The following is a 26,694-nucleotide window of genomic DNA, read 5'->3' as shown; positions in this document are numbered from 1 at the left end:
AACTGGCACTCTAACCACGTTTTTTATTATGGGCTGCACTCTGTAATGGCCTCAGGTCAGCAAAGAGACCTAGATCTCCATTAATTCACATAAACTCCACAAGCGCTACAAACATGCATTCCTACATCTAGCAAGGACACAGTGTGGAGGTGGTCAGGCGCCTACAACCATGCAGACCCGTATCATGTTCTGGATCTGCAGTCCAGCTTACTTACATACTGTGAATTATTAATTACTGAGGCTGATGACTGATGGATGGATAATGTTGTACCCGGATTGCATGTGAAATAGAAATAAGTCAAACATTCATTTGTAGAATAAAGGTAGCTTTTTTCTTTTTCAAAAAAACAGTTATTTAAATTTGTCTGCAAACTAGTATTACGGAAAATTCTGTTTAAGTGGCATTTTATTTTAATAAACATGAACTTCAGGTGTGAAGTATTTGTAAAAGCGAAATGACAAATTTAAAATGAATGGTGAATGGAAAAACTCAAAAAAAAAAGTCCATCAGCACCATTCCCTGCCTGCAGATATTATTATAATATTTTAATATTCATTTCTGAATTTCTATACATTTGAAATCCGACATTGCATCATCCTAAAATACTGCAAGCATTACTTTTCTTTCCTGTAGGTGGTGCAGATTCTACTGTGCAGACATGGTATGTGTAGAATCTTCAGTATCATAGAGTTACAGTCCTCCAGATTTCAATACGGGCTGATCTGGTTTCTGTTTTCTGGGAGGTTCAGCAAGTTTGGGCTGATCCTCATTCCGCAGTTACCTGGTCAGAACCACAATCGAAGCAACTGCTGTATCCTGCAAACTGAGGGTTTTAATACAGAAACCAACCAATAATCATAATTTTTTTCTACCACAGCAACATTACAGAGCCTATAAAGTTAGTAACATTGGTGAGCAGGTGGAGGTGTGCATCCTGTCCTTGAATAACAAGCTGCAGCTAGTCATACTTGCTGTGCTTCTCTTTCTACTATTTACATCTCATCCACTGCTAAGAATGATTGAAAATGACTGTTTTGTGTTTCTTAGTAAGTATATTCTTGATGAACCATTAAGTTGAGCACTGGGATGTTCCAAAACCACAAAACTCACCGGTGGGTTTAAAAAGCATGTTATCATTCAAAAAAATCCCCAAAATTACAGTATTTACCAGAGCCAGAGACCGTAAATACACAGAGAATTGTTGGGTTTTCAGCACTCAGACAGTCCTTTAACTAATCATCTGTGATGTGCCGTTCTGTCAGAAAATTTAAGCAAATCAAAACTTATAATCATTATGTTTCATCAAAAGCACTTTTTATTCCACTTTTCTCATTTTAAAATATGCCAAAAATAAATCGTGCAATAACCAGATTGTGAAAAAAAAAAAAAAATTCTCCCTTTCCGTGTGCAACTGAGAAGCCATGGCTGACTGTGCTGTTACAAACAGCACTGTGACAAAAATTCTGTGATTTTCTTTTTAACTGGGCTGCAGGCGGTTTTCACGAACAGCAGATAAATCGGAGACGTTTGAAAACAAATGAAAAATGTTAGCACTAAAACATCTATAGTATGTAGAGTCCTGTACTAGTAATACTTGTAAGCAATGTTGTACATATTTATTCCAGGATTTTACATTTTTTCTAACACAAATAAACAAAAAAAATATTTTTGAGTGATTTAGGTTGCTACAAATTTGGTACGCTGCACAAAATATATATTTTTTTGAGTTCTCTTTACTCCTACGTTCGATAGAAGTGCAGGTATTTATATTGGAGTTAAAAATGAACCTACAAGGAGCAAAAAATATGACAGGAGTAGAAACTGCTTTGGGCTCAGAGGGTTAGTAGTGGATAAGTGTTTTCACAATTTGGTGTCCAAACATAATGAGTTTTGTATTCAGTTTCAAGCTTACTCCATTGTGTTGGATGAGAATAATTTTCCTTGATCAAAATTTTCTTGGTTGGATTGTAATAAAAGCGATAAGCAGAGACACAGAGTTAAACAAATCGTCTCCCATGTGTGACGATTCATCTACAGAGTATAGCATGCCTACAAGCTCAGCTGCCCACAGATAGTCATTCATGCTCTTATTAATGTTCACACTGTTGTTCCTAAAGAGTCCTGAATGTGTGTGTGAAGGAGAACTTCAAATCTGGAGTTGTGATAAGAGAATATCTCAGCTGTTGTATGGCACGTACTATGACCTTGAGCGTGACCAAGAGTATGTGTTTTTACAGAAATAGACTTTCTTCAAGCTCCACTTACTCTCCCAGTCTGAACTTAAGTGAAGTGTTATCAGAGGGTTTAAAGATACACACAGACTTACCATGGAGATAACGTATTAACACTGCACTGCTGAATCCAAATGTCCTCGGAAAACATAATTTCTTTTTTGGAACTGGTGTTTTTGTTTTGTTTCAAACCATATTTGGCTATCAGCTCATCCAAATACAAAACAGTAAATAGTTTTCTCATGAATGCTGATTGGTTGAACTCTCTAGTTAATAAAGGTCAGGAGTAAAGTTGTTTCCCCAGCAACTTTTTTTGAGGCTGTGAGTCATCGCTGGTAGACATCTCACCAATTTCAGTCAGAGCACTGTCACCATCACAATTTCACTGTTTCACTTAGCCACGAATTACACTGCAGTCACAGTATGTATTGCATCTGGTGAGTGGGAGTCGCCCTGAAGATCCTGTTATCAGGACCAGAAGAAGTAGACATGGAAGGAGTCGTTACGATTAAACTCTCGCCTGTGAAAATCTGCCTTTTGAGATTCTTAGTAGTTTTCAGTCGACAGTTTGTGTACTGCAGCGAGCTACATGTTAGAGAAAGAAAAGAACAATATAGCGGTGATGCATTTGACTGGAGATGTTTGGGTATACAGCAATAATAATTGAAATTAGCAATTACCGAGATCCCACAGTGCCGTTGATTATGTCTGTGAAAACAGTGATTAGATGCCGTCACAGAGTCTAACTCCTCAGCTGGAATGGTTTCTAGTTAAGTCGGTTATCATGAATTCACCCTCAGATGTGTTTTTTTAAGTTGTCACTTCATACTGGATGTGAGAAAGTTGCATGCAGACTCGAATTCTGCTGCTATGTGAACAAGTCAGGATAAAGTAAAGCACTTTATATGAAGCTGTATATGCCTTCTATACCTTTTTACTGTAAGACTTTGTTTGTTTCACATGCAGGAGTACAAATACAACAGACTCCAGCATGTGATATGAATTCAATTAACTGTTCTAAATATGTTAAACCAAAACATTGTTAACTACAGCATTCTGCACCAGAGTAAGCAGCTAATTCTGAGCCACGAGAATAACCAATGATGGACACGAATACTCCAAGAAGAAATATTTTGGTACACTTAATGAGAAGTGGTGTGAAGACGAAGAATTTTTGGCTTTGGGAAAGTTGATAATTTCACAGCTGAATTCATTCTTTTGTTGGCTTTCTTTGCCTGTCAAATTTGAGGGGAGGCATGGACTAATGTGTCATGCTGCCAGGAAGAAATACAAGGATTTGGACGAGCACTCTGAAATAGACTCATTTTTAAGCAGACTGCGACCATTGAAAAGGCTTGTATGGTTGCAAAAAAAAAAAAAAAAATGGAATTAAACTCTTCTGTGTTTGTCATGTGAAAATTAAAAATATTGTAATTGCATTGCTCGTCTTTTGGCTCGTGTTTGGAATGTGTGGTGCTGAAAAGACAGCTCTCATAAAGTGCACTTATGGACATCTTTAATTGAAATTGCTGCATCTTTTGTCGTCCCTGTTACTGCAGCGGTTTCCACTGTCACAGCAAAACAGCTATTTCTGAATTCCTGACGATACGAAGGGTCACAAGCATCTAATCTCTCCGTCTGCCTCTTTTTGGGCGTCTCTTTATCTTGCTCCATCAAGCGCCACGACGAGGTATTTTACTCGCTGTCGGTGAGTTTCTTTCTTCTTTCAGCTTTTGAGTTTCACGCCATACCGACTGTCATTATGTTGTTGATAAGGCGGTTTTACAAACTCTCATCATCACAAGATATAAAGCTTTTCGACTAAAACTGCCACACTGTGTGAAATCTACTCTCCAAGCTTGGATTTGCAAGCATCGATACACGTGTGTGTGACTCAGACATTACCAATCGTGCACGAGTCACTTACCGAGCCAGTGTTCACCGGTGATCTTGCCAAATCCCTCACGATAGGACTCCCATCCTCTGAAGAAGTTGACCGTGCCGTCCTCCCTGCGTTGAATCACCTACGCAGTCAAGACAAGAGATCAGGAGGGTCAGATGAGATTCATCTCGCACAGTGTTTCACCATCCTCTGTGATGAGTCACTAAATCTCACTGTTGGTCGCTGAGCTCATCTCCAACTAAACTAAATGAACTCATAAACGCTCGCTCTTTCACAAATGAATAATGCAAACGTTCTCCCCTACTAAAAAGGCACTTTGTCGGGAGCTAATAAAAGGAATCCATTAAATCTTGACTGACTTTGAATCAAATTGCCATGGAATCTGCATACCTAATTGAAATTCCAGAAAAAAGATGGTATTCATAAAACAATAATCCTAAATACACACGCCTACAGGGAGAGAGATGAAACTTCTTTGTGCCATGTATCATGAAACTCTACGAAGCAGCATTGTAGGCAGCGTGGTTGGTTTTTTTACAGCGACCCTTTGAGGATGGGAAACAAGGGGAATATTCGCAAATAGCAAGATACTTAGCGGTTTAGCCTAGCCGGTGCATGTGTGAGGGTGCCGTATCTGTATCACCCGATGAGACACACTATCCATTAAAAGTGCTGACATGCCAGCCATCAGGATGAAGGGAAATTGGAAATGTGTTCCTAAAGAGGAAATGCATGCAGATGGAAAATAGCCTAGGACACACTGTTGGAAGGCAGAGTTAATGTTGAAATGACAAAGGAAATTCCTAAGACAGTTTATATTCAGCGTGACTAATCCCCTAACACACCACAAGGTACCAGATGGCACCAACGGCCATGTTTGCTTTTAACATCCTCGCAGACCAAAAAAAAAAAAGAAAGGATCCTGCAGAGCACTGGCGAATTTTTCATCATAATCATCTTCATGCTCATAACTGTCTTTATCATGATCGTCTTAATCATCATTACTGTATCGTCATCACTTATTAGCATCATCTAGAGCAAGTTGGGGTTTTTCTCCTCATCCTCAAACAAGTGTGATTCTGAAGACTGATTTCATCTCATTTTCCAGAGACGATCTTCTGCAAACTGTAGCACAGTTGTACTGAGAGCACTAATATTGTTAATTTGTATTTATTTATCAGCTGACATAAATGCACAGATCTGTATGTGTGCAATTAGCTAATATGGATATATAAGGATGTAAAGGAAATCTTTACAAATTTTTACAGTTTAGGTTCATTACACTGTAAAAAAATGGTAAAAAAGTATTAAGTGATGGGCAACAAACTGGAAAAGTAAAGTAAATATCCTAATTCAAATAAACTGCATAAACATTCACTTTTTCATTATATGTTTTACAGAGAGACACTGGTACTTTAAAGATTGTACATACATTACTATGATTAAATACCTTCAATAAATTGAGAGATCTAAAAGTTCTGCAGTGAAACACTATAGTATGACAGATTCAGCGTAAATTATTGCAATCAAGCACCTTCAATAAAGCGTGAACACATGCTGAAGATTGTTAAATACCACTCTTATTTTGGAGGATGAATAAAATTCACACCATCACTGATTCCAAAACACAATATCAACCATTTATTCACAAAGGATTCTGCAGATCTCCCATAGGAGGCATTGAAAAAATAAAAACGGCTTTTCTCTGTGTTATGACCCGGCTCGAGGGCTGCAGCATAAAGTGAAAACCGACATCAGAGTTTACAAAAATGAGAGATTTATTTCAGCAAATGGACACCTTAAGTAAAAAACAAGGGGGCAAAGTGCAGTGACAATACCAGCGTCTTTAAGCATAGCTTTTGTAATAATAATTATCTACACTTTATAATACAGTGTAGCCAATGTAGCACCAAAAAATACACTAAAAGTCAATGCATTATAATGGATGAAATAAAGTAAGCATGCCTAATTTGCATCCAGAATTACAGAGTTTTAATGTAAAAGTACACGTAAATATGCTAAACTAATAACTTTAAATTGATATTATGGGCATAAACCCTAATGTAAAGAGATGCGTATTTACTCCAGAAAGATTTTGCATTTCTATTACAATTAATAAGAAATTTAAGAAGCAGAATATATATATATAAAAGATACAATAAAATACATTTTCCTCATTTCTACAGAAAAGAAATGAGGAATATGTATGATTAGGAATTATTTGCATAGTTCTTAAAATAAAAGATACTGCCTATAATTAACATTAAAATAAAAAAAAACAGTAAACTATTGTAAAATTTCAGATGTTTTCAATGAAATTCTGTTTAATTTCATCAACAAGGCTCAATAATTTCCTACAACAGCGGGGCATTCTAGCTATTAGCAGATGTTGCTTGACTAAAAGGAAATAGTACATTTGGTATTATAGCGGCTTGAAATGTTTTTGAGCAACAATGAATCTCTACGGCAGCAGAGAGGAAAACACTATATCATTTATTGGCTAAACAAACAACTCTCGGTAGTTCAATCAATTCACAGCTTTCTTTTCCTTTCATGAGATTTACTAACAATCTGAAAAATGGAGAGGATATCACCCGACATATCCTTTAATCTCTTTCAGCTGTTTTTTGAAATGCAACGGACTACTTTGCATCCCTTACATGCATCCCTTTGTTATTTTTCTATTGTGACGACCCTTCGTCTGGACACCAGGTGTGCCTGATCAGGATCACCTGACTGAGCCACACCTGCAATCAGTGACTCAGCTGCATTTAACTGCTCTCCTCTGCAGTTGAGAGGAGCTCGCTGACAGGAGCTGGTGTCTGTGGAGCTCTAGCCTCACGTGTGGGTTTTTGTGTCGTTTGGGCCTTGACGGCATCGTGGACTGCTTTTAGTTGGCAGTAAACCTTTGTTTTTCACCGTACAGTGGTTGTCTCCGAGTTTTTGTTGCAACTGTGGAGCCGGGTTGTAACAAATGGGGGCTCGTCCAAACAGTCCAACCAGTGTAAACAGCGGCAGCTGGTCTGTGTGAGGGTCGTTATGGGCGGAGACTGTGGTTTTTGTGAAAGACTCAGGTGCTTTGTAGGGTCGGGAGTGACGCTGTGTGGCTTGTTCATTCATTCAGTTTAGGAGGAACGGCAGGTTCTGGGTGTTCGGAGACACGTGTATGGTGAGTGGACAGCTCTTGGAGTTCTGTTTAGTGCTCGCTGTGATACTGTGTTTGTTTCTGAGTTGGTGTGTTTCTGTAGCGGCACAGCGGTGGTAAGTCGCTGTGGTTCTGTCCCTGTTAGGCTTCAGAGCGAACTCCTTCGGAGTCCGTTGGGGGGTTGGTAGTGTGGTGAGAACGTGGTTGGAGCGGTTGTCTCGGGAGCACGTCTGTTTGGATGCACGCCACATTAGCTCTGAAGATGTGGGGGCTGTTTGTCTAGAGTCCCTGGTTTGTAAAACTGTGCTCATTGGATTCATGCGTGGTCCTCTTGGTCCCTGTTTGTTTTTCCCCCTACACTCTTAAAAATGCTCCTCTTGCCACCATAGGTTGCTGGGTGCAGCATGGAGATGAGGGGTTGCCTGGAGTGGTCTACGTAGGACTGGTGAGTACCACAGCTTGCACATTGTGTCCAGTTGGCTGAAATTTGTCATTATAGGAGTTTGTACGGTTTCCGGGGTGTGGGAAATTGGTGACCAATTCAACTTAAAGCAATGAGTTTGTGTTGCGTATTGTTGATGCGGCTGTTTGAGATTTTCCAGGGGGAGCATCGTCTTAAGGGGGAGGTGTGTGCGACGACCCTTCCTCTGGACACCAGGTGTGCCTGATCAGGATCACCTGACTGAGCCACACCTGCAATCAGTGACTCAGCTGCATTTAACTGCTCTCCTCTCCAGTTGAGAGGGACTCGCTGACAGGAGCTGGTGTCTGTGGAGCTCTAGCCTCACGTTTGGGTTTTTGTGTAGTTTGGGCCTTGACGGCATTGTGGACTGCTTTTAGTTGGCAGTAAACCTTTGTTTTTCACCGTACAGTGGTTGTCTCAGAGTTTTTGTTTCAACACTATTTTCATATTCTAATAAGGGCTGTAGAAAGGTCACAGCAGAGCTCCGTATGAAGCTGTCAACAGAGAAAAAAAAAAAAGATAAGCTGTTGTTTAAGACTCACAGACTTTGCTCTGGTTGTCGTGCATTAAACCATCAGATTAGTGTTCCAGTTGTCTGTAATGATGACAGTGATTATTTTTCTTCTTAAGTTTCTGACAGTGATGTGAACATCTAACATCAGAATTTACCAACCTTGTATTAAATCTGAATATCTGAATCTATTAACATTGAAGTGTGTGTGTCTTTATCTTTGTACGGCGATGTTCTCCTCCACCTTCAGCTTTTGCTCCCTGCCTTCAGTTGTATGTTTACAATTGTTTTCCTGGTTAATGAAAAGTTGTCACCTGACATATTAGACAGATGAGGTGTTGCACTTTGTGTGAGAAACTGCTCCCTTTTACCCCCCTCCTTTTGATAGAGGTGGATCTTTGTCTCATCCTGACGTCTTTTGGTTTTTCTGTATGTTTTTGCTAACTGCAGCCTGGCCTTTCTGTTTCTGAGGCTTACCAGGGGTTTGTATCTTGGGTGACTCCTCTGATGTTTCATGTCTTCTCTTGATCATTGACAAAAGGAACATGTGTGCCTTGAGGTCATTCTTGACTTGCTGTGAAGTCATAAAGGGGACTTTGTGCATAAGGTGGTGTGCTATTTTCTAGTTTCCCTGCAATAACTTAAAAAAATATATATATAATTGTTGTTTTGGCAAACCAGCTGCCTCATATATCTTTATAGATTTTGTTTTCATTATTAAGCTGCATTGAATTGTCCTTCACTCGCTGGGTCTCGCTTTTTTTCCTCTATTTACAGACATCTCCATCTCAATCTGGATGGCGGCTATTAACTCTCAATCAGTGACAGAGCTGTCAAAGAAGCACTCAGCATCCAAGTGGCACATGTGTCCATGCAGTTCTTTAAATATTGATGAAAACCAATGCAAATTAAAGCTGAAACCTGGCACTTCAATGTCGCATCTTTCATGTCAGACTGAATGTGCTGAAGCACGAACCTGAAGAGCATAAAAAAAAGAAAAAGAAATGTATAACTGTCCAAATACTGTCTGGACTGTAAATAATGTTATCAATCATTCATACTCAGGGTCAGAATGTAGCTCATTTTCACATTCCAAGCGTGTTTGACAGCTGAAAGCACAGATGGAATGATGATACTGACACTGTAATTCAGTTCTAGCATTGTAAACCCGTGTGTAGGAATGGAGTTAATGACAGAGATGTTGCGTTACCATGTGTTTTTTCTTACTAAATTTAACATAAGTATATACAGCATAGGGCATTATAGCTGAATGGTCTAAATGACATGTAATCTCAGGGATTTCAGACCTATAAGTATTATGATTTACTGTCACTTGAATCTATGGCTTAGTGACCACTCATATAAATAATAAAACAACAAAAACAACTCTCACCCATCGTGCTCCACTCGAGCACACTGACTCATCTACAGTATCCCAGTTCAGCTGTGACAACATCAGAAAGATATCATTTTTAGTCTTTGGTGGAGTTTGTCTTGACCAGTAGAGAAACATCATCTGTTGTTTTTAGGCGGATTCACTGATGCTGGGATTGTTTTACATGTCTGTCCTACATTTGATACATGAGCAAATACCTTTTTCTATGAAAAGATGTGGTTTCTTAAAGCACATTTACCTCAGATAATGATGTTAAATGCTATTGTCTACAACTTCCTGGGCTCAGTAACCTGTTAATAAAGTTATTACTCCAAGGAATTCAATGGTGCTCTGATTAAACTAACAAAAAGACCTTGGTGAAAAAAAAAAGCTGTGGGATTTGACATTGAAAACGATCCACCATCACCATGTCACTGATATGCCAGCAGGGCACTCAAGGTCTGCGAGGGAGCAGGGCTGAGCTGGTGTTTCCTATTGATTACCTGGACTAACTAGTGTGATTTAAATGAGAGGTCAGTGCGAAGAAACAACTCTCTCGTAAAGTCACCGGAGCAATTTTGACAGAATAACTAAGAAATAACTTCAGCTTAAATAAATGACTCCGATGCCACTATTTCTCCTTGAAATAATGACCTTCCAGCCTCCTTATCTTATTTCCCCTCTTCTTCCTCTTAACCTTCCCTTTTCCCTCCAGTTAAATTAACAGAAATACAAGAGAGCACAAATTGATAATGCTTGGGTGGAAATGAGGTGAAGGTTTTCTCCTTTTAGTCCACCTCTAATTGTTTTTTCTTTCTGCCCTGGCATCAGGTATATAAACACAAGTTTAGGAGGCAAAAACATGTTGAATAGTTCTCCCTCAACCCCCAGACAAACTCTTCTTTTAAGTTTACACTGCCTGAAAGTCAATGAGATGTGTCAGAGTAGAGTTAGTCTTTTTGAAAAGATTATAGATAATGACATCTCAAGCCGTTATTTGTCATTTAAATCATTTGCGGCCTTTCAGAACAATGAATTGCTCCCATTATCATAGCTCTGAAAAAGTCATCGCCTGCCTGACTGCATACATACTGCAGAACCACCTGACATATGACAAAGATGTCTGATAGAAGATGGAAAGGACAGAATGAACAGCACGCTCTTATATTAACAATGTTCCACCGACGCAGACTGACCTCATCTTTTCACCAGAAACATTACAAGGTATTCATGTAAAACAAAGGTAGTCGTTATTTTGTTAACTCGTGTGTTGAAGGTCACCAGAGATACTTGAAGCTGGATTTTCTGTCTCAGCTACCCTTTCGCATTGTAATTTCGGGGTTGTGTTTTGACAGAAAACTTCAGACACCTGTGTACCAGCAGTAACTACCTGCTACTGCGGATCAGCGCTGCAGCGAGAAACTGGCCGGTGGTCACATGAAGCATCTCTCTACAGCAGCAGGTTACTCGACAAGCAGTTCAGTTCATATTAGGATTAACACTCTTGTCTTGCTGGCCGTGCCTCCTTGGCGGTCGAGCATCTTTGTAAGACTGCAGAAGCCCTCTGAGGTTTAATTGCATGTTGACCCTGAAGGTCAGAATCTGTGTGCGTGTTCCCCGGAGACGTGGAAGCTTACAGAGACACCAATCATTTTCTTTTACGTGTTTCAAGAGAGGAAGGCAGTGATCAGCACTAGGAGGTGGAGGGAACCCTGTTAATTTGAAGTGGGTGGCTGTGCTGTGGGTGGGAAGTATGAGTGTGTCGGTGCAGAACCTAACATGTGCGCTCATGTTTTTGCTGATTATTATTATTATCATTATATTGTTATTTTAATTATGGAAAGTTATTTTCTTTTTGTGAGATGGTGAGAGTTTTTTGGTTGGATGGAAAGAAAAAGATTCTATTCAGCTAAATTACTGCATTTGTTCTAAACATTTTCAATGAATGTTTAAAATGTTTCGCAAAGACAATTAATTCTGTATGTGTGTGAGGGGGATTCATTGTCTGTACTGTGTGTGCAGTTGTGTACATGTTTGGGTAGAAATGCACAAGTTAGTGAGTATCATTAAAATGATTCAGTTTCTGTTGACTTCTGACACATGAAAGTGAAGACCACGCTGAGATATGCAGCCAAGAGGCAGATAAGCGGTCGTGATGGTGGTATTGGTTGTTTACTGTGTGCATGATTTCTTTCGTTAATGCAGTAAGTGTAGGTGGAGACAGTCGTGTCCTGGGCCTTGTGCTAGAAATCCCTGGCCTTCCTCAGGCCAAGTCAAGCTCTTCTCTTCCATGCACTTTTATTTGATTTATGCTATTCTTTTTTTTTTTATTTTTTTTTTTACATATTTTATTTATAATTTCCGTTTTCAAACAATTACAACACAAAGAACACCCAACAGTTGCCAGTACAAAAGAAAAGAAAAACAAAACAAAAATTAGATTAAAAAATAATCTTCATATATAAATATAGAAATGTACATAAACACACCTATGAAACATGTAAAGGTAAATACAGAGTTGATCAGTCCAGGCCATACTAAGGGGAAGTAGGGATCAGCTACGAAGCCGCGAGACCCGCGTGACTGCAGGAACTGGAGGGGCAAGGGAGAATAAAGTCCACATAAAACCGAGCAGTGTAATCACGCATCAGGCACGATGTTTGCGACAAAGGAATCAGATCTGAGGCATAGGATTGTCTTTTCTAATTCGTGCAATGAAAGGTCCCCAGATCTTAATGATTTATGCTATTCAACATCCTACTCTCACTGGTCACTCCTGTTTTTTGCTTTGGAAGCCACACATGCACATTACTCCCTCCTATTGAAACTGTTGGCCTTTGTCCATTTCTGTAATTGTTAAAATGAGATAGCACTGTGGAGTGTTGAGCCCTTAAACAACAATTTAAAAGCATAGTATTGTATTTATGTGATTTACCTAGTTTATGTGTATTTAATTTATTTTTTTTTAGCCAAGTATGAAAGTACTGTTTTGCTGCTTTACTCAGTGTGTGATTGTATGTCCTTTGTTGTGTATCAGTGTGCAACTGTGAAACAGACACACATGGACTGGAGCAGAGGAGAGACAGGTCAAGGAATATAACATTACTCGAGGTGACAACAACAACAACTCTTTACAACCATTCGATGTATAATACATTGTGAGCTTGGACTAATGCCTGTGGCTGGATTTTCATTTTTCGGCTCGCAAGTGCACAACCTTGAAATAAAACCCGAAAGGAACAGGCACTGTGGCAGTTGTTTTGGTCTGAGATACTGGTGCATGCAGTGTGACATTCGGTGCTTCTGAATGTCTCATAGAGCACCTCTAATATTATACTTTTTGTTAAAATAAATGTGTTATTTATTAGCATTCATATTGCATCTCCCTCTCTTCTGTCATGACTTCAGAGTCAGCTTGTGAACGCAGACTGCTTCCTGCACTGATTCTTACATTATTATTCATAAAGTACTCTCTCCAAACAGCGGTCAGCACAGTGGCGACAAGGATTTTAAAAGAAGGGGGAGAAAAAACAACTGCTTTTCCGCTTCACCTTCAAAGTTGGGAAGTTCAAAGTTTATCTGTCTACAAATGTGCATACATGCACTGTTTACTGTGGCTCGGATGTTAGTGTTTTACTGAGCCCTGGCTGCTATGTCATCTCCCCCACCACACAGACACAGTTTCCACAGGAATGCAGCTTAACACCTCAGCTGACAAATCCTTACACACAATGTCTGGCTAGAGGGCTGTACCTGACATCAAAGTTGTTTCTGTCAAGGTCAGACGCTGACTTGTTCTATGTGGGTGTGGGGCAGCGATGCTCTAGTCGCACACATGCTGGGAGCTGCAGTTGTGACACAGCAGCCATTTTATTAAAGGTTGCGCAAGGATTTAGTGCTTCACATACACAATATTAAGTAGATTCCAAACACTGGGCTAGAAAATCCATAGTGACTGCTACCTGTGTTCATACTGGCACAGTGGTAGCAAAATCAATATCAATAGCTAATGACACCCAGTGCTGTTACATGTATTGGCTATTACATGTTGAAGATCTTGTTTAACAAGAAATAAAGAAAAATTCGAACTACTTCATTATGTAAAGTGTCGTTTTGTTCTGCTGTGTATCAAAAGATGTTTTACTATATAGTTCTGATTGATAATGTGCAACATTTGAAGCTGAAAAAAAGTCACATTTGTCTTTATTGCTACTATATTGTGTAGCAAGGCTCTCCCCTGAGTTCACCATGTGTACAGTAAACATAAAGAATAATTCAAGGATGGTTATTTCTTCAGCTTCTTCTCATTTTGTAGCTCTTGCACTCTCCATCAGTCTTCCCCTGTGCTGCTGTTGTGACTTCATTCTTTTTTTTCTTGAAGCTCTAAATCTTTTTATAAGCTGTTCTATATGCTCCAAAAGCCTCCACAGCCCTTCTTTCCAAGGCAACTTTTTAGAATTACGTCTACCGTTGGTGCAGCAACACATATTCACTGTAAGAATATGGACATAGGTTCATTATACAATCAAGCCCTGAAAATTATGGATAAAAAAACCAATTCGGTGGCATCATTGTCTTATTTTAAAAAGATACAACTATTGAGTTTTGAAAGCTTCATAGATCTTTGCTTCGTCAAATTAATCTTTAAATGCCTCAACAAATCAGCGCCACAGCCACTCTGTGGATTCATCCAAAGACAGGACGGCTGCAGGGTCACCAGAAGCTCCACCACCAACAACTGCAAAATAGCTTACCACACAACTACATTTGGACAGACAGCCTTTTCTATCAAAGGCTGTCACATATGGAACACATTACCTAACGAAATTAATAAGATAGATTTTAAAAAATTTACAGCAAAAGTTAAGTATTAGCTGAAAGAAAAACAAAAATGTACCCACCTATGACATCTATAAGGTCTGACTGACTGTGGATTGTGTCATTGTGCGTGTTTGTGTGTGTGTGTGTGTGTGTGTGTGTGTGTATGTGTGGGTGGGTAGGTGGGGGTTATAGGTTTTTAATATTGTCTGTGCTGTTTTTATTTGTGTTGTTGATCCTTTGACTACTTTTACTTAAAAACCCAACCAGGGACAGGAGTTGAAAATTAGCTCAATGCTACACACTCTATATGTAATGCATCAGTTCTATGTGTTCTATGATAATTGCATGGTCCCTGATTAAATAAATGAATAAATAAATGAATAAATAAATAAATAAATAAGAAAAGGCTTCCAAGAAAATTGTCTGTATGGGAAATCTGTTCTCTGAGTGCTGTCGGCTGTTTCAGAATGCGGAAATAAATCTACATATATACACCTTCTAAAGTAATGGCTTCAATTTTATCTTTCTATCCATCAGCTCCATTATTTCACTGAATATTAAGGCTTATGTACAAGCATAAAACCAGGTAATCATAATGTTGTATTCAGTTTTCTGATGATGTTAAAGTTGCCAAATTGTGCAGCTAAAGTTGAACCATTAAATAACTTCTTGTTTGATTTTGGAGCAACATCGTGGTGCTTTCTGTGGTTTCCAGAGCTTCAAAAAGAATGTGCGTGGACTGGCAAACTGCTATTTCACCCCAATTCTGCCGTGCTTCACATAAAGTTAGCACCGCTTGATTACATTATTGAGGACTGCTGAGCAAGGAGTGCAGCATGTTTAAACTATGGGGGTTAAAACTGCATTTTGTGCAAGATTTTGTTATGATTATTTCTCTTTCTAATTGAAAATGTGCCTAAAGGGTGAGCTTGCAGTGCCTAACGAGAGATTGTAAGTGAGGTAATGTTTGTATTTTGGTTTTGGTATTAGCTCTCAGTACAGCAGCACGTGCTCTCTCCTTAATAAAAGTCTCGGTGAACCATCATTCACTTTATCCAGCCAGGGATCCAGTTATGCGCAGCACAGAAGCAGAGAGCTGTACAGATGAAAGAAAGTACCTTTGAGGCGGACAGTGGTTCCCGCAACATGTTTTGTCAGAGTGTCTGTGTCAGCAAGTCGCCATAAACTATGTATTAGACAGTTAAAAGTCTCTTTTTCGCTTATTCCCTAGTCAAGGGAACACTGACAGTTCTTCAGAAAAGTGAGCCCCGTGTTGATCGGCTGCAGCTCCTGAAGAAATGCTGCAGAGGAGAATCTGGGAAAAATACCAACATCCAAATACATCGTATGCACATACGATTACACGGTAAACAAACCACACTGCAAATGCTATCTGGCGAGTCTTAGATGAACCGTTTCAAGCTACAAACATTGAAGTGTAGTAAAATGGCCAAATAGCAAATCCCCGAATCCTTAACGACCATCTCAACACTTGCTCGGGAGCTATTGCACTGGCATGATCACATTAAACTCCCTATAATCTCTGCAGTAGATGAAGGCTACTTAACAAGCTGCCTTAAGCTCTTCAGCAGGCTTTCTGTCAACTACTGGGAGCCTGCAGCTTGCACAGACGGACACCCTGACTTACAAAACAGAACACAGGAAAGAATCAACACAAACACTCCAAAGCTGATTCTGGGAGATTTACAATCTGGCATGTGACTGGGTGGAAAACAGGAAAAGTGCCAATAGCTTGTTAGCTCCTGGCATATAGCCTACATGCTGTGAGCGCACCATGTTTATATGTTTGGTGCTTTGACAACAGATGTCACTTGTCGATGCTCTTTGCTGACAACCTGAAGATAATTGGTAACATGATCGCAGAGCGATTAACACATCAGCCATAAGATGCAATACAGATTGCATACAGGAATTAGGTAAGAAGAAATGATGAGAAACAGATGCAATATGGACATAGTCAACACAATGCATGAATACTCAGGAAACACATAAATAAAATAAAAAATAAACACATGAAGCTAACTCCGAGGCTCATAAAATCAGCTCCAAATGCTGCATCGTGCCTCCACTCACAGACTGAAGATGGATCAGAACAGACTGGCTGAGGAATTACTAACAATTTGATTACATTGTTGAGAATATTGATGATATGGTGACAAATTCAACACAGTCTGATGAAAGCGCTCATAAATCCACAGCAGTCTGCTCAACTGCTATCTTCAAAGAAGACTGCAAACATCTGTTGGTGAATGTTTTATAATCCTATCAGAAAGACAGATGTGCTCTGTACACAGCAGCAGCAAATGAGAACAGAAGGAAAAACACAATCCACAGACGCTCTTTCTATCTCACGGGCTTCCTCACACACATGTGCAAACATAATTTCTGCATTTACATGTGCTTAAGTGAGGGGATTATTCGGCTTTCAGCGGTAACCTGATTTCTGATACATATAAACAAGAAATCTTGATTCGGGTTAAGGGATTAAGAGAAAGTGGGTTAAACACAGGTAGATTTCTGCTAAGGCTGTGTTTTAAAATCTGTGTGTTGGTTAACACCCGGCGCAAGAGGACTTAACGACTCAACATCACACTGGTAGCAATGTGCCCAGATTAAAAGAAGATAAAAGAAAAATCATTCATTGTATCCAAAATAATCACTCAAATCTCCAACTGAAAAAAAAAATTAAACAGTGATGCCCATAGTGATGATGCTAATATAGTAGGTGTTATTTTTATAAATTTATTTGGAATGGCCTACCATGAGGTAATGTAAGGACACATTACATTGTGTGTTTGGACAAAATTTTGCACAAATACAGCTGTTTTTTTGTTTTTTTTTCACGTACAGGCTGTGGATCTCCCATCCATGGGTGTATGAGCACAAAATTCCATTAACATCCATATAGTAGTCATTGAAACACCTAAGTGGTGGACTGACTATAGCTACAGCTACATAACTTACACATCTATAAATAAAGTAAGAGAAAATGTAAATTGCATAGGAGTATAGGTTACCTTTCAATAATGAGACAAATGATGGATCAGAAATCTGATGAGACTAATTATCAGCTGCAGTATTGTACTGTATAAACCTAACACGTTTCTTTTTACACATCAAAGTAATAAATTAGTTTCAGGTTATACTGCAAAAAAAAAAAAAAATGCATAATGTGGCATAAAACATCAAAAAATATAACCTGCAGGTCCAGCAGCAACAGTGCAGGGAGACCTATTTGTGTGCCTGCTCATGTAACAGAGAACAAATATAAAATGTGAATGTTACCGCGGCAGTCTTCACACAGCTGTCTAACCTTTCCCCATATAACCTGCACCCAGCCCCAGCTAATGGCACTAATATCCTAAAGGACATGTCTGATACCAGCTGTGATAATGTTACCAGTAGACAGCTCATGCTCCCTCTCAACACAACAATAGTATCTCCTCACGCCATGTGCTGAGGGTGCAAATAGATGCCTGCATTTTCATCCAGAAAAAAGTAAATAACAAAGAAATTAGCATCTGATTAAAGTGAAGGTCAAGTACCCAGAATCTAAACATTAGGAAAACAATTATATTTTGAACAATGGTTAGATTGTGCTCTGAAGTTTTCAATTTTGTGGCCATACAAAACATTTAGAGATAAGACAGAAGTGCACAAACATCCATCCTGGATTTTCCTTATTTTTTTTTCGAACCAATAAACTAACAGAGATGAAATATTGAAGAACCTCTGAGCCAGATAGAGATACTGAAAAGCCCATACACTCTGAAATGCTCAAAAGGCACTCCCAGCCTCTAAAGGGGTGATACAACATGCACACAATCGTACATTCAATCTCAAACTTTTACATTTCAGTTCTTAGCTGAATTGAATATTTGAGAGTGATTGGAGTGCTTCTGATAAAAGCACCATTTGATAATGCAGCCCCACACTGCACTCTGATATATCTACTCTCATTCATTATTGATGCCATGGTCATTTTTAGTCCCTTCCTTTTAACAAATAAAATAGTAATAATAGAAGACATTACCCTAAGCCGTGAAGATGTATTTAAATGGCATTTGAAATCTCTCTTTGTGGAAAGTGGCAGACCACTTGCCCAAAGGATTGCTTCAGTGAAAGGCTTGAGTGTGTACATATTTTAGTATTTGTGACACACTAAGTGTATCTGCAATCATATATGAACACATGTTTCCTGTATGTATGCTTCTTTGATTATTTCTAAAGGTTGTTTTATTGAGATGTCATTGCAGATTGTTGTGTACCGTCTGAGTCATTTTCCAGAGGTAGGTAAAGTGTGTGGTATGTGTGTGTTGAGGCACTGTGTGGCCAAGTAATGATAGCTCCTTTCTTTTATGTCCTATCTGCCATCATCCCTCCTACCTCTGTAGTCTGACTGTGTCCAGGGCATGAGTTATGCCAGCAGAGAAATACTGACCAATTTCCTTTGACAACTGTTCACATCAACCTGTACTAATGTCTCTTCTGTTTCCTCTTTTCTTTTCAGACACCAACAGACAACAGTATACTGTGTATATAGATATATATATATATATATATATATATATATATATATATATATATATATATATATACACACACAGTGCATTTATGTGTGTGTGTGTGTGGGTATGTGAGTACATGCATATGCAGTATATCTAGTATTTTGCTTTTCTTCCCCTCATTTACATATTGTTAGTCTCACTTTAATGATGGCCATATTTACCACTGACAACATGGTGTCTCAGTCAATTAGCTGCAGTAATTACTGCTCACCCCACCCACCCCCGCAATACCCAAGATGTACAGCTCCTCCCAAATTTGAATATCTTGACTCCAGCAGCTGACAAATAAACCCCTAGGCTTTAAACTGTAAAACTGGAGTTGGACCTCTAATACATTTCATGCTATTTATCGTCTCCATGTTGAGATAATGGGCAGCTCCCTAAAGAATACACATTTCAATGGCAAAATAGGTGAATAGCTAATTGCTTCTTCCTCATTTATTTATATTTTTCTACTTAAATAGCAGGGGCACATATATGCTTCTATGTGATTCATGCTGTATAAGATGTTCTCTATGTGCACTCAGGGTAAGAATCCCACATTCTGCATTACAACTATATCCAACGACTAAAGAAAGCTTAGAAAGCTGCACTCATTAGTTCTCTTTCATATCCTTCCACTGTCCTACACTTCAGGGGAGTTTACATTCATTCCCTCCATCTTCTAATGAACCTGACAGACTGTTGTACGTTGCCATCTTCTCTTTCTGAACCCTTAAGAGAAATAGTTCCATTTTTACTACTTAAACCACTGAGCAAGAACTAACGTTGAGGCAAGATTGTAAGTCATGTTGAAATCTTTACATTATAAATGTAGGCTGAAAAAGCTACTCCCTAGGCTAACCTGATTTCTAAAAGATAACCTCTCATTTATTAAGCTAGAAATAGTGGCATTGAGTGGCTCTGTTGGGCTGGTTCCGACTGAGTTATGTTTCTTTCTTAATATTTTTTCTGATTAATTTTCATAGAAGTCAGGCTAATATTATTGAATGCTATGACAATAAAGCACAGACCCTCAATGTGAACTCTCATATTGGTTACTGTATTTACGAGCAGGCATATGAACAGACACATGCACAAAAACATCCTCCTAAAGGTCATCATTGTCGTACGCTACAGTTCTGCTGATTGACGTCTAAATTTAGAGCTACTTAAGACAGCTCCATTATCCCAGCGGCTCCCTAAGGGCCACCGTTTTCACTGCAAATACAACAGAGGAATAAGATGCTATTGTAGCCCGTATCAGATTTAAGACATTTCAGTGGCGCAGTCTCACATCAAAATGTGCAACAGCTACATCGGTACACAGTGGAAGACATTAGTTTCACAATGAAGGCTGTAAAATGTGAGATGCAAATATTTTTTTGCCATCTTCTCCTGGTCTGTGGGTTTATTTTTTCACGTCATACATAAAAAAGAAAACAAAGTCTCTATAAATAGGCTGGGCAGGTTGAGGTGGAATATATACAAAAAAGACTTTGATTCTGAAGACTAGGTTTAAAATCCTGTGTAAGACAGTTGTTTTGTGGGGTATCGCTGGCTGTTTACTTTCATTTTCAGTCCCTGTTTCAAGTCATTTTTAGTCACTTTTTATTCTTTTTGATGGTACAAACATGATTTCAGTAAGTTAAAGTACAAAAACTACCTGGTTATGTTTAGGAAAGATTATACTCGTGAGTAAAACACACCCATGCAATTGTTTTTCAGTCACTGTTTCAGGGTTTTCTTGTCATTCACTGTTTGCTTTTGTTAAGTCTGTAAAACTACTTGGATAAGTTTAGGAAAAATATTACAGTTTGGGTTAAAAAAACACTCAAAATACTGTCAAATGCCACAAATATAGCCCCATGAAAAAGAAAAAAAAACACAAGCATCTAACAATTTTACAACCTTTTCTTTTGTTAGAATAATATGTTTTGCTCAGTAGATCATTGCTGCTGATACCAAGGCTTATTTTTATTGGAAATTGTTCTGTCTAATATTATTTTCTTGATTAATTGGCGAGTTTTGTCATCTAATAAATGTCAAATGATGGTGAAAAACATTCATGAGTGTTTCATCCTGGAATGTCTTATCTTGTCTAGAATCCTAAGATATTCAGTTTGTTGTCATAGAGGAGAAAATACACCATAAAATTTTCACAATTAGGACAACAGAATCAGAGAAATTTGACATTTTTTCTTGTTAGAAAGATTACACTTACAAATAGTTGGCGATTCATTTGATAGTTGACAACTAATTGAGTAATACATTAGTCATTTTGCAGCTCTAGGTGTAAGATATTTTTTACGAGACTGGGCTGATTTCATAGTGTAGGCAAAGAAAAGTGAATTATTGTTCACCTACTGTGGTTATTTATTTTATCTCTCACTATCGTAGTCGGATGTTTTCATCAAGCCCTCTCTTGTCTTTGTCTCTTCCTCCTCCTCCCTCCCTCCTTCCTCTTCTAAGTAACCTGCTCATCTCTCAGTCTGTCTGCAGCAGTCTCTGCAACAGTTCTACAGTATGTCAAAGTATGCTAATGAGGTGGCAGCATATGGCTCATTCCTTATTTAGGCTCAGCCGGCAGACAGACAGTAAGCCACTCAACTCACCGAGCATCCTGTCTCTCTACCTGCCCCTGTTGGATCACATCACGCTGATCTCTTAATGAGGCTCAAGTGTTATCACAATCAGCTCATCACACCAGGCAGGATCAGTAAATGCTGCATTATCGCCTCAATCTCAGCTGCGATGTAAATCCTTTTATAGGACAATATGTGAACACCGGGGAAAACGGAGTGCATCTTTTGAAGAGATGGAGGAAACTCTGAATGGGGGAGGCATGCTAGCCGTCACAGACTATTTCTGTGCGTGTGCACTCATTTTGCCCCAAACATTAATTCATGCACAGACAGACACACACATAAGCATTTACCCACTGACAGGCTGGTATGTAGCTCTATTCCATCATGCTGTGCTAAGCACTCTGTCACTCTGACAGTCTTGCTTTATTTGATGATAGTGGGGTACGACCTTGCCTATCTCACACAGTTAGTCACCGATTTACAAGTGCCACACACACACACACATACACACACATACACACACACAATTCAGTGGCATGCCGATCAAACTGTGACTTGAGCTGAAGTTTGCAATGTGCTGTATGTCTTTGTATTGGAAGTGCAAAGCAAACTGACGCAGGGATAATCACACCATAATAGGATAAATACTTTTAATATTATTTGGCTTTGCTTCTTACTCTTCTTGTGCTTGATGGTGTTTCAAATTATGATGCATAAATTGTTGCGCTACTACAAACTGTGAAATTGCAAACAAATGTATTTGTGTGTAACTGCAAAGCAAAAAATTGCTAGCTAAGTTGTTTACAAGTTTGAGAAGTCATTCCTCTTGAAACTATGGAGGCATCTTCACACTTTTATAACATTTTCACACATACTCGGAAGACACCTTAAAAGTTTCATCTTAAGAAGTTTTAAAATATCCATCAAAATGCTGTCAACAAGACAGCATCACACCCACAAAAACCAAATAATCAAATGCCGTATTTATTCCCTGAATGCAAGCCGAACACTTTTCATGCAATTTGCCCCATTTTGCATGATGTGAAAGAGGCAGAAATTATTTTCACAGCAGATCATTTTTCAGATTTTTTAAAATTGGTCCCTGAAAAGTTAAGTTGTGAATCACAACTTGCAAAGAGAGAAAAAAAAAAAGTTGTGTTGGATTTGAAAATTGGAAGTGTTACAGGGTCTTACTTCAACTCTGCTTTCCCTGAGGACGGCTACATTACGCTGCAGAACAAAGGGAAATAAATGGCTCTAACCAGGAAAGATGGTGGATCTATGTACGTGTGTTTGTGTGCGTGTTGGGTGCAAAGTAAAAAACATCTAAACTACACTTCCAAATATAACTTCAAACAGCTCTGTGTCAATGTTTATTCACCTCGCTGTCTCTCATTCCCAAAAGACGCAGCGCTTCCAGTATACAGTCTCACTTAAACAGTGATGTTTGCTTTAGGAAGACCAGACAACTGACAGATGTTTGATCAAGGAAAAAAAAAAAACATGCTCGGAGAAACTAAATATCCTTTTTCGCGTTGCCTTTTTATAATACAAAATCCTTTCAAAACATTATTGCACAAAGACAGGGATGCAAGATTTACAGAACCAAAACATATACAGGTTAAAAGATTTGTCATCTCCAAAGGAAAACCGCTTCTTTTAGTGAATTTGAAACTCAGTGACAAATTGGTTTGCACATGAAAACAGGGGCTGTATTTTAATACGCTGGCTGTGCATTTTGCCTGTCCTGCTTTATACAACAAGTAGTGCTGCCTTTATATCCGGAAAGGCAGCTCAGCATCAGCAGACAAATTAGATTACAGCAGGTTTTGAATCTCCATCCTTCCTTTAACGCTGCCATTTACTTAGCCTACTAAACAGAGAGTGTCATCATGATTCATTGGGTGTTCTGTTGTGTCTTGCAGTACTGTTTTACTGGCATTTCATTTGAATATTTTTTTTGTCTTGCTCCTCTTTATTCCCTTTTTTTTCTTTCAGCACTCTACGTGAGGAAATTCTCACTTGAAATATGACTAATAAGCATTCTGTTCTGTCCAAATGAAAAAACAAAAATCAGACTGTTTTCCAAAAGGCCCGCTTCAAACTTAAGATCACTTCGCTCTTCTGTGATTAAACTTTGATGAGACGCTTTCAGATTGATCCATGAGACCCTTCAGGCAGTACAACTGTAATCACAGCAGGTCTTCAGAAAAAATAACCAGTATATGTCCTTACTGTATGTGCCATTAGGCCTAAATAGAAGTGATTGCTTTGTAAATCATTCTTATTTTGGGGATATTTAATACATAAAAGGAGATTTGCAAAAACAGACCTTCCATATTCTGTTTTCATCTTGATTACGACCTCGGTATAAATGTAGCAAACAAGTGAATGTTTCTGCTTTGGGGAGATGTGCATAGAGCTTAAGAGCTTTGTGTGTTTTTATGCCCAGTGTAATACATGTGAGTGTTTTTGTCTGACTCACCGTCCAGCCTCCACCGTCTGTGGTCATGTCACAGTAGACCTGGAAGCCTGAAGGGTGGTGAACGGGAAACACGGAGTAGATACCATCTTCTCTCTGACCGCTGGCGTACAGATCACCGCAGTCACGAGGACGGGAGCCTAGGGATGGGGGAAAGTGGGGAGACATTAAATAAATTAGGTCTAATATGGATTGCAAAAGGAAAGAATGCACTTGTACACTTCTCGCACCCTTTCCCGTGTTTACAGCCAGCTACTAGCAAGGCACAAAAATGCAGAAAATGCTACAATTCGTGCCCTGTCTTGTGAATTCTTCCTGCCAAAATTAACCTGAAAGTGTTAGTTTGCTCTTGTTTTTTCTCCAAAAGAAGGACTGCTCTTGTAAAGCAAAGAAAAAGCAATGAGAAGGTAGAGAATGGCTGTGTTTAGAGGCAAAAAAAAGAAAAGATAGACGGACGGGCAGGTGATAGATGACACAGTGGGACGACAGAGTAAATGCGGCAAAGATAAAAAAGACGGAAAGTAAGTAGGTCAAAAATGAAGACGGAAAAGCACATGGGTGGAGCAGAGACGCAAAGAAGCCTGGGAGAAGACGCAGGTATACAGGGCTGAGAGTTGAGATAATACAAGGAAAAAGAAGAAAACAGACGTTAGAGAAGCTTATTGAGGAGATATATACGTTGGCGTGATAAAACACAGACAAAGAGACAGAATGAGTGGAGAGAGTAAAAAAAAATGGCAGAATTCAAGAAGAGTTAGTGAAGAGAAGAAGTGACAGCGACAGAGACTGCTTGTAAGCTAGCAGAGCAGAACAGTAGCACCCTTGTCTGCGACTTAGAAACCAGTCTTACACGAGGGATACAAAATCTATTCCCCAGGAAGCAGGAGAGGAACTCTGCGATGAGGACAGTGTCATAGATTATGCATGCCAGTCTTCACCGGGTCAAACCCCTGAATTTAAAACAGCTAGGAGAGTTCTTAAAAAGGCCATACAAGATTCGTTTTTTTTTTCCCCGACAGTCCCTACACGATAGGAAATGTTTGCTTTCCCCAAAGCTTTCCCGTGTCTCTGTGCGAGCCCCGGCTAATAAGCTCCCACTTTCATCACCATCACACATAAATGGTAACATTTCCCACTTCTTTTCATTACAGGAAACTGAAGCTGTCTAGGTTCCATGGGACATTAAAAAAAAGAGACCATCATCATTATTTAAGAATTTGGTCTTCTATAACGAGGGCTTTCAAAGTTTCTCAGTTTAATGATCCCTTACAGCAGAGAAAATTTTCTTCCAAGGACCTCCTTCATTGATCGGACTAATGCTCCAGGTCCACTTTTGCTTGGCCTGGTTCATGACGACGTCTGCAAGCAATTCAACCTGATGGCATTCAGTGGAAGCAATGCCAGAAGTGGGCATTGCTCAGTTTTAAAGCACTTTTAGCAGGGGTAGATTTGCTTATAACCGCTACCACGTGCACCTTCTACCAGACTTCCTAAAGCTTGGAAGATAAGAGGGATAATGTAATATGTTTTCAAACTTGCTATGCTTTGTTTTTGTTCGAACCCCTTACCTGAAACACACAACCTCTACATTTACCATTGCAGATCACTTACAGTTAGCAGCTTACAGTTGTATGCATAAATTTGCATAAATATGCTTCAGTTTGGGCACCCTTGGGCAAATTACATATTTTGTTGATTTTCTAAATGAATTAAGAAATACGACTCCTGCTGAAAGCCGAGAGTGAGGAAGCAACATAGACTGAGCGTAAAGCCGAACCCTCCGTAATTATGCAGAACTTCAGGTATGGATGCAGCGAGTCTGATCATAAGATTGGGGCCAATCAAAGGAATTCTTAACAAATCAACATTGACATAAACCTGTGCCTAGTTTGTCTTATACATCTGTTACCCGAATAAACCTGTGATAACAGCAGCTAGATATTCCACCGGGATATAGAAACACTGTTCTAGATCTGCCAAGTTCAATTTCACATGTGCTCTGGTCATATCTCAGTCAGACTCATAGAAGTCTTCGTCATGGTGTTCCTTCACTAGCCACACTGCTCTCTGCTTGGCAACTGCCAACACGGAAATTACCATCTTTTTGGTTGCTAGACTGAAACTATGAGACGTAATCAGGTGCTACAGCTAACCTTCAATACTTAAAGTGGTATTTTGGCAGATATTGAAATATTAAATGATTTGAATCAGATGGAGAGCAACACAATTTCTGCCTCTGTACAGCTAGCATGGGAAGGGAAATCAGTGATACCAGGCTTTCTGCTGTGAAATTGAACATTTTAGCATGGGGTACTGTGGAGAAGGATTTAGGAGCCAGCCTCAAGTGGCTATCCAAGGAACTGCAGATTTAGGCACTTCCATGTTGGAGCCATTTGACAGCCTTAGAGGTTGGCGCTTGGGAACACCCTGACTACATAAGTGGACATTAATCATGTTTGTCTTTTTTTTTCCTTTGTTTAATTTTAAATTCCACTATCACTGGCTACAATCACAATTATACCTCATCTTAGACTTATGTTTATTTGTTGGATTTTTTTAAGAAGACAATAAGAGCCATCACCTGAATCTGAGTTTGCTGTTCATAA

The 26,694-nt window shown here is 39.1% G+C and overlaps 1 protein-coding gene across 2 annotated transcripts in view; it reads right to left on the bottom strand.

Annotated features, from left to right (window-relative positions):
• Positions 1–26,694, bottom strand: part of fibcd1b (fibrinogen C domain containing 1b) — a 111,779-nt gene that overhangs the window by 31,300 nt on the left and 53,785 nt on the right. For both annotated transcript variants that reach the window (XM_023279543.3, XM_023279544.3), the window contains 2 exons: positions 24,092–24,228; positions 4,160–4,256 (listed from right to left, as the gene is read on the bottom strand). In XM_023279543.3, the coding sequence (XP_023135311.1) occupies positions 4,160–4,256; positions 24,092–24,228 (234 nt within the window). The remainder of the gene's footprint in view (positions 1–4,159; positions 4,257–24,091; positions 24,229–26,694) is intronic.

The sequence above is a fragment of the Amphiprion ocellaris genome, chromosome 17, assembly GCF_022539595.1.
Source record: "Amphiprion ocellaris isolate individual 3 ecotype Okinawa chromosome 17, ASM2253959v1, whole genome shotgun sequence".
Classification (NCBI taxonomy): Eukaryota; Metazoa; Chordata; class Actinopteri; family Pomacentridae; genus Amphiprion; species Amphiprion ocellaris.
This window is presented reverse-complemented; position numbering and strand designations above follow the sequence as displayed.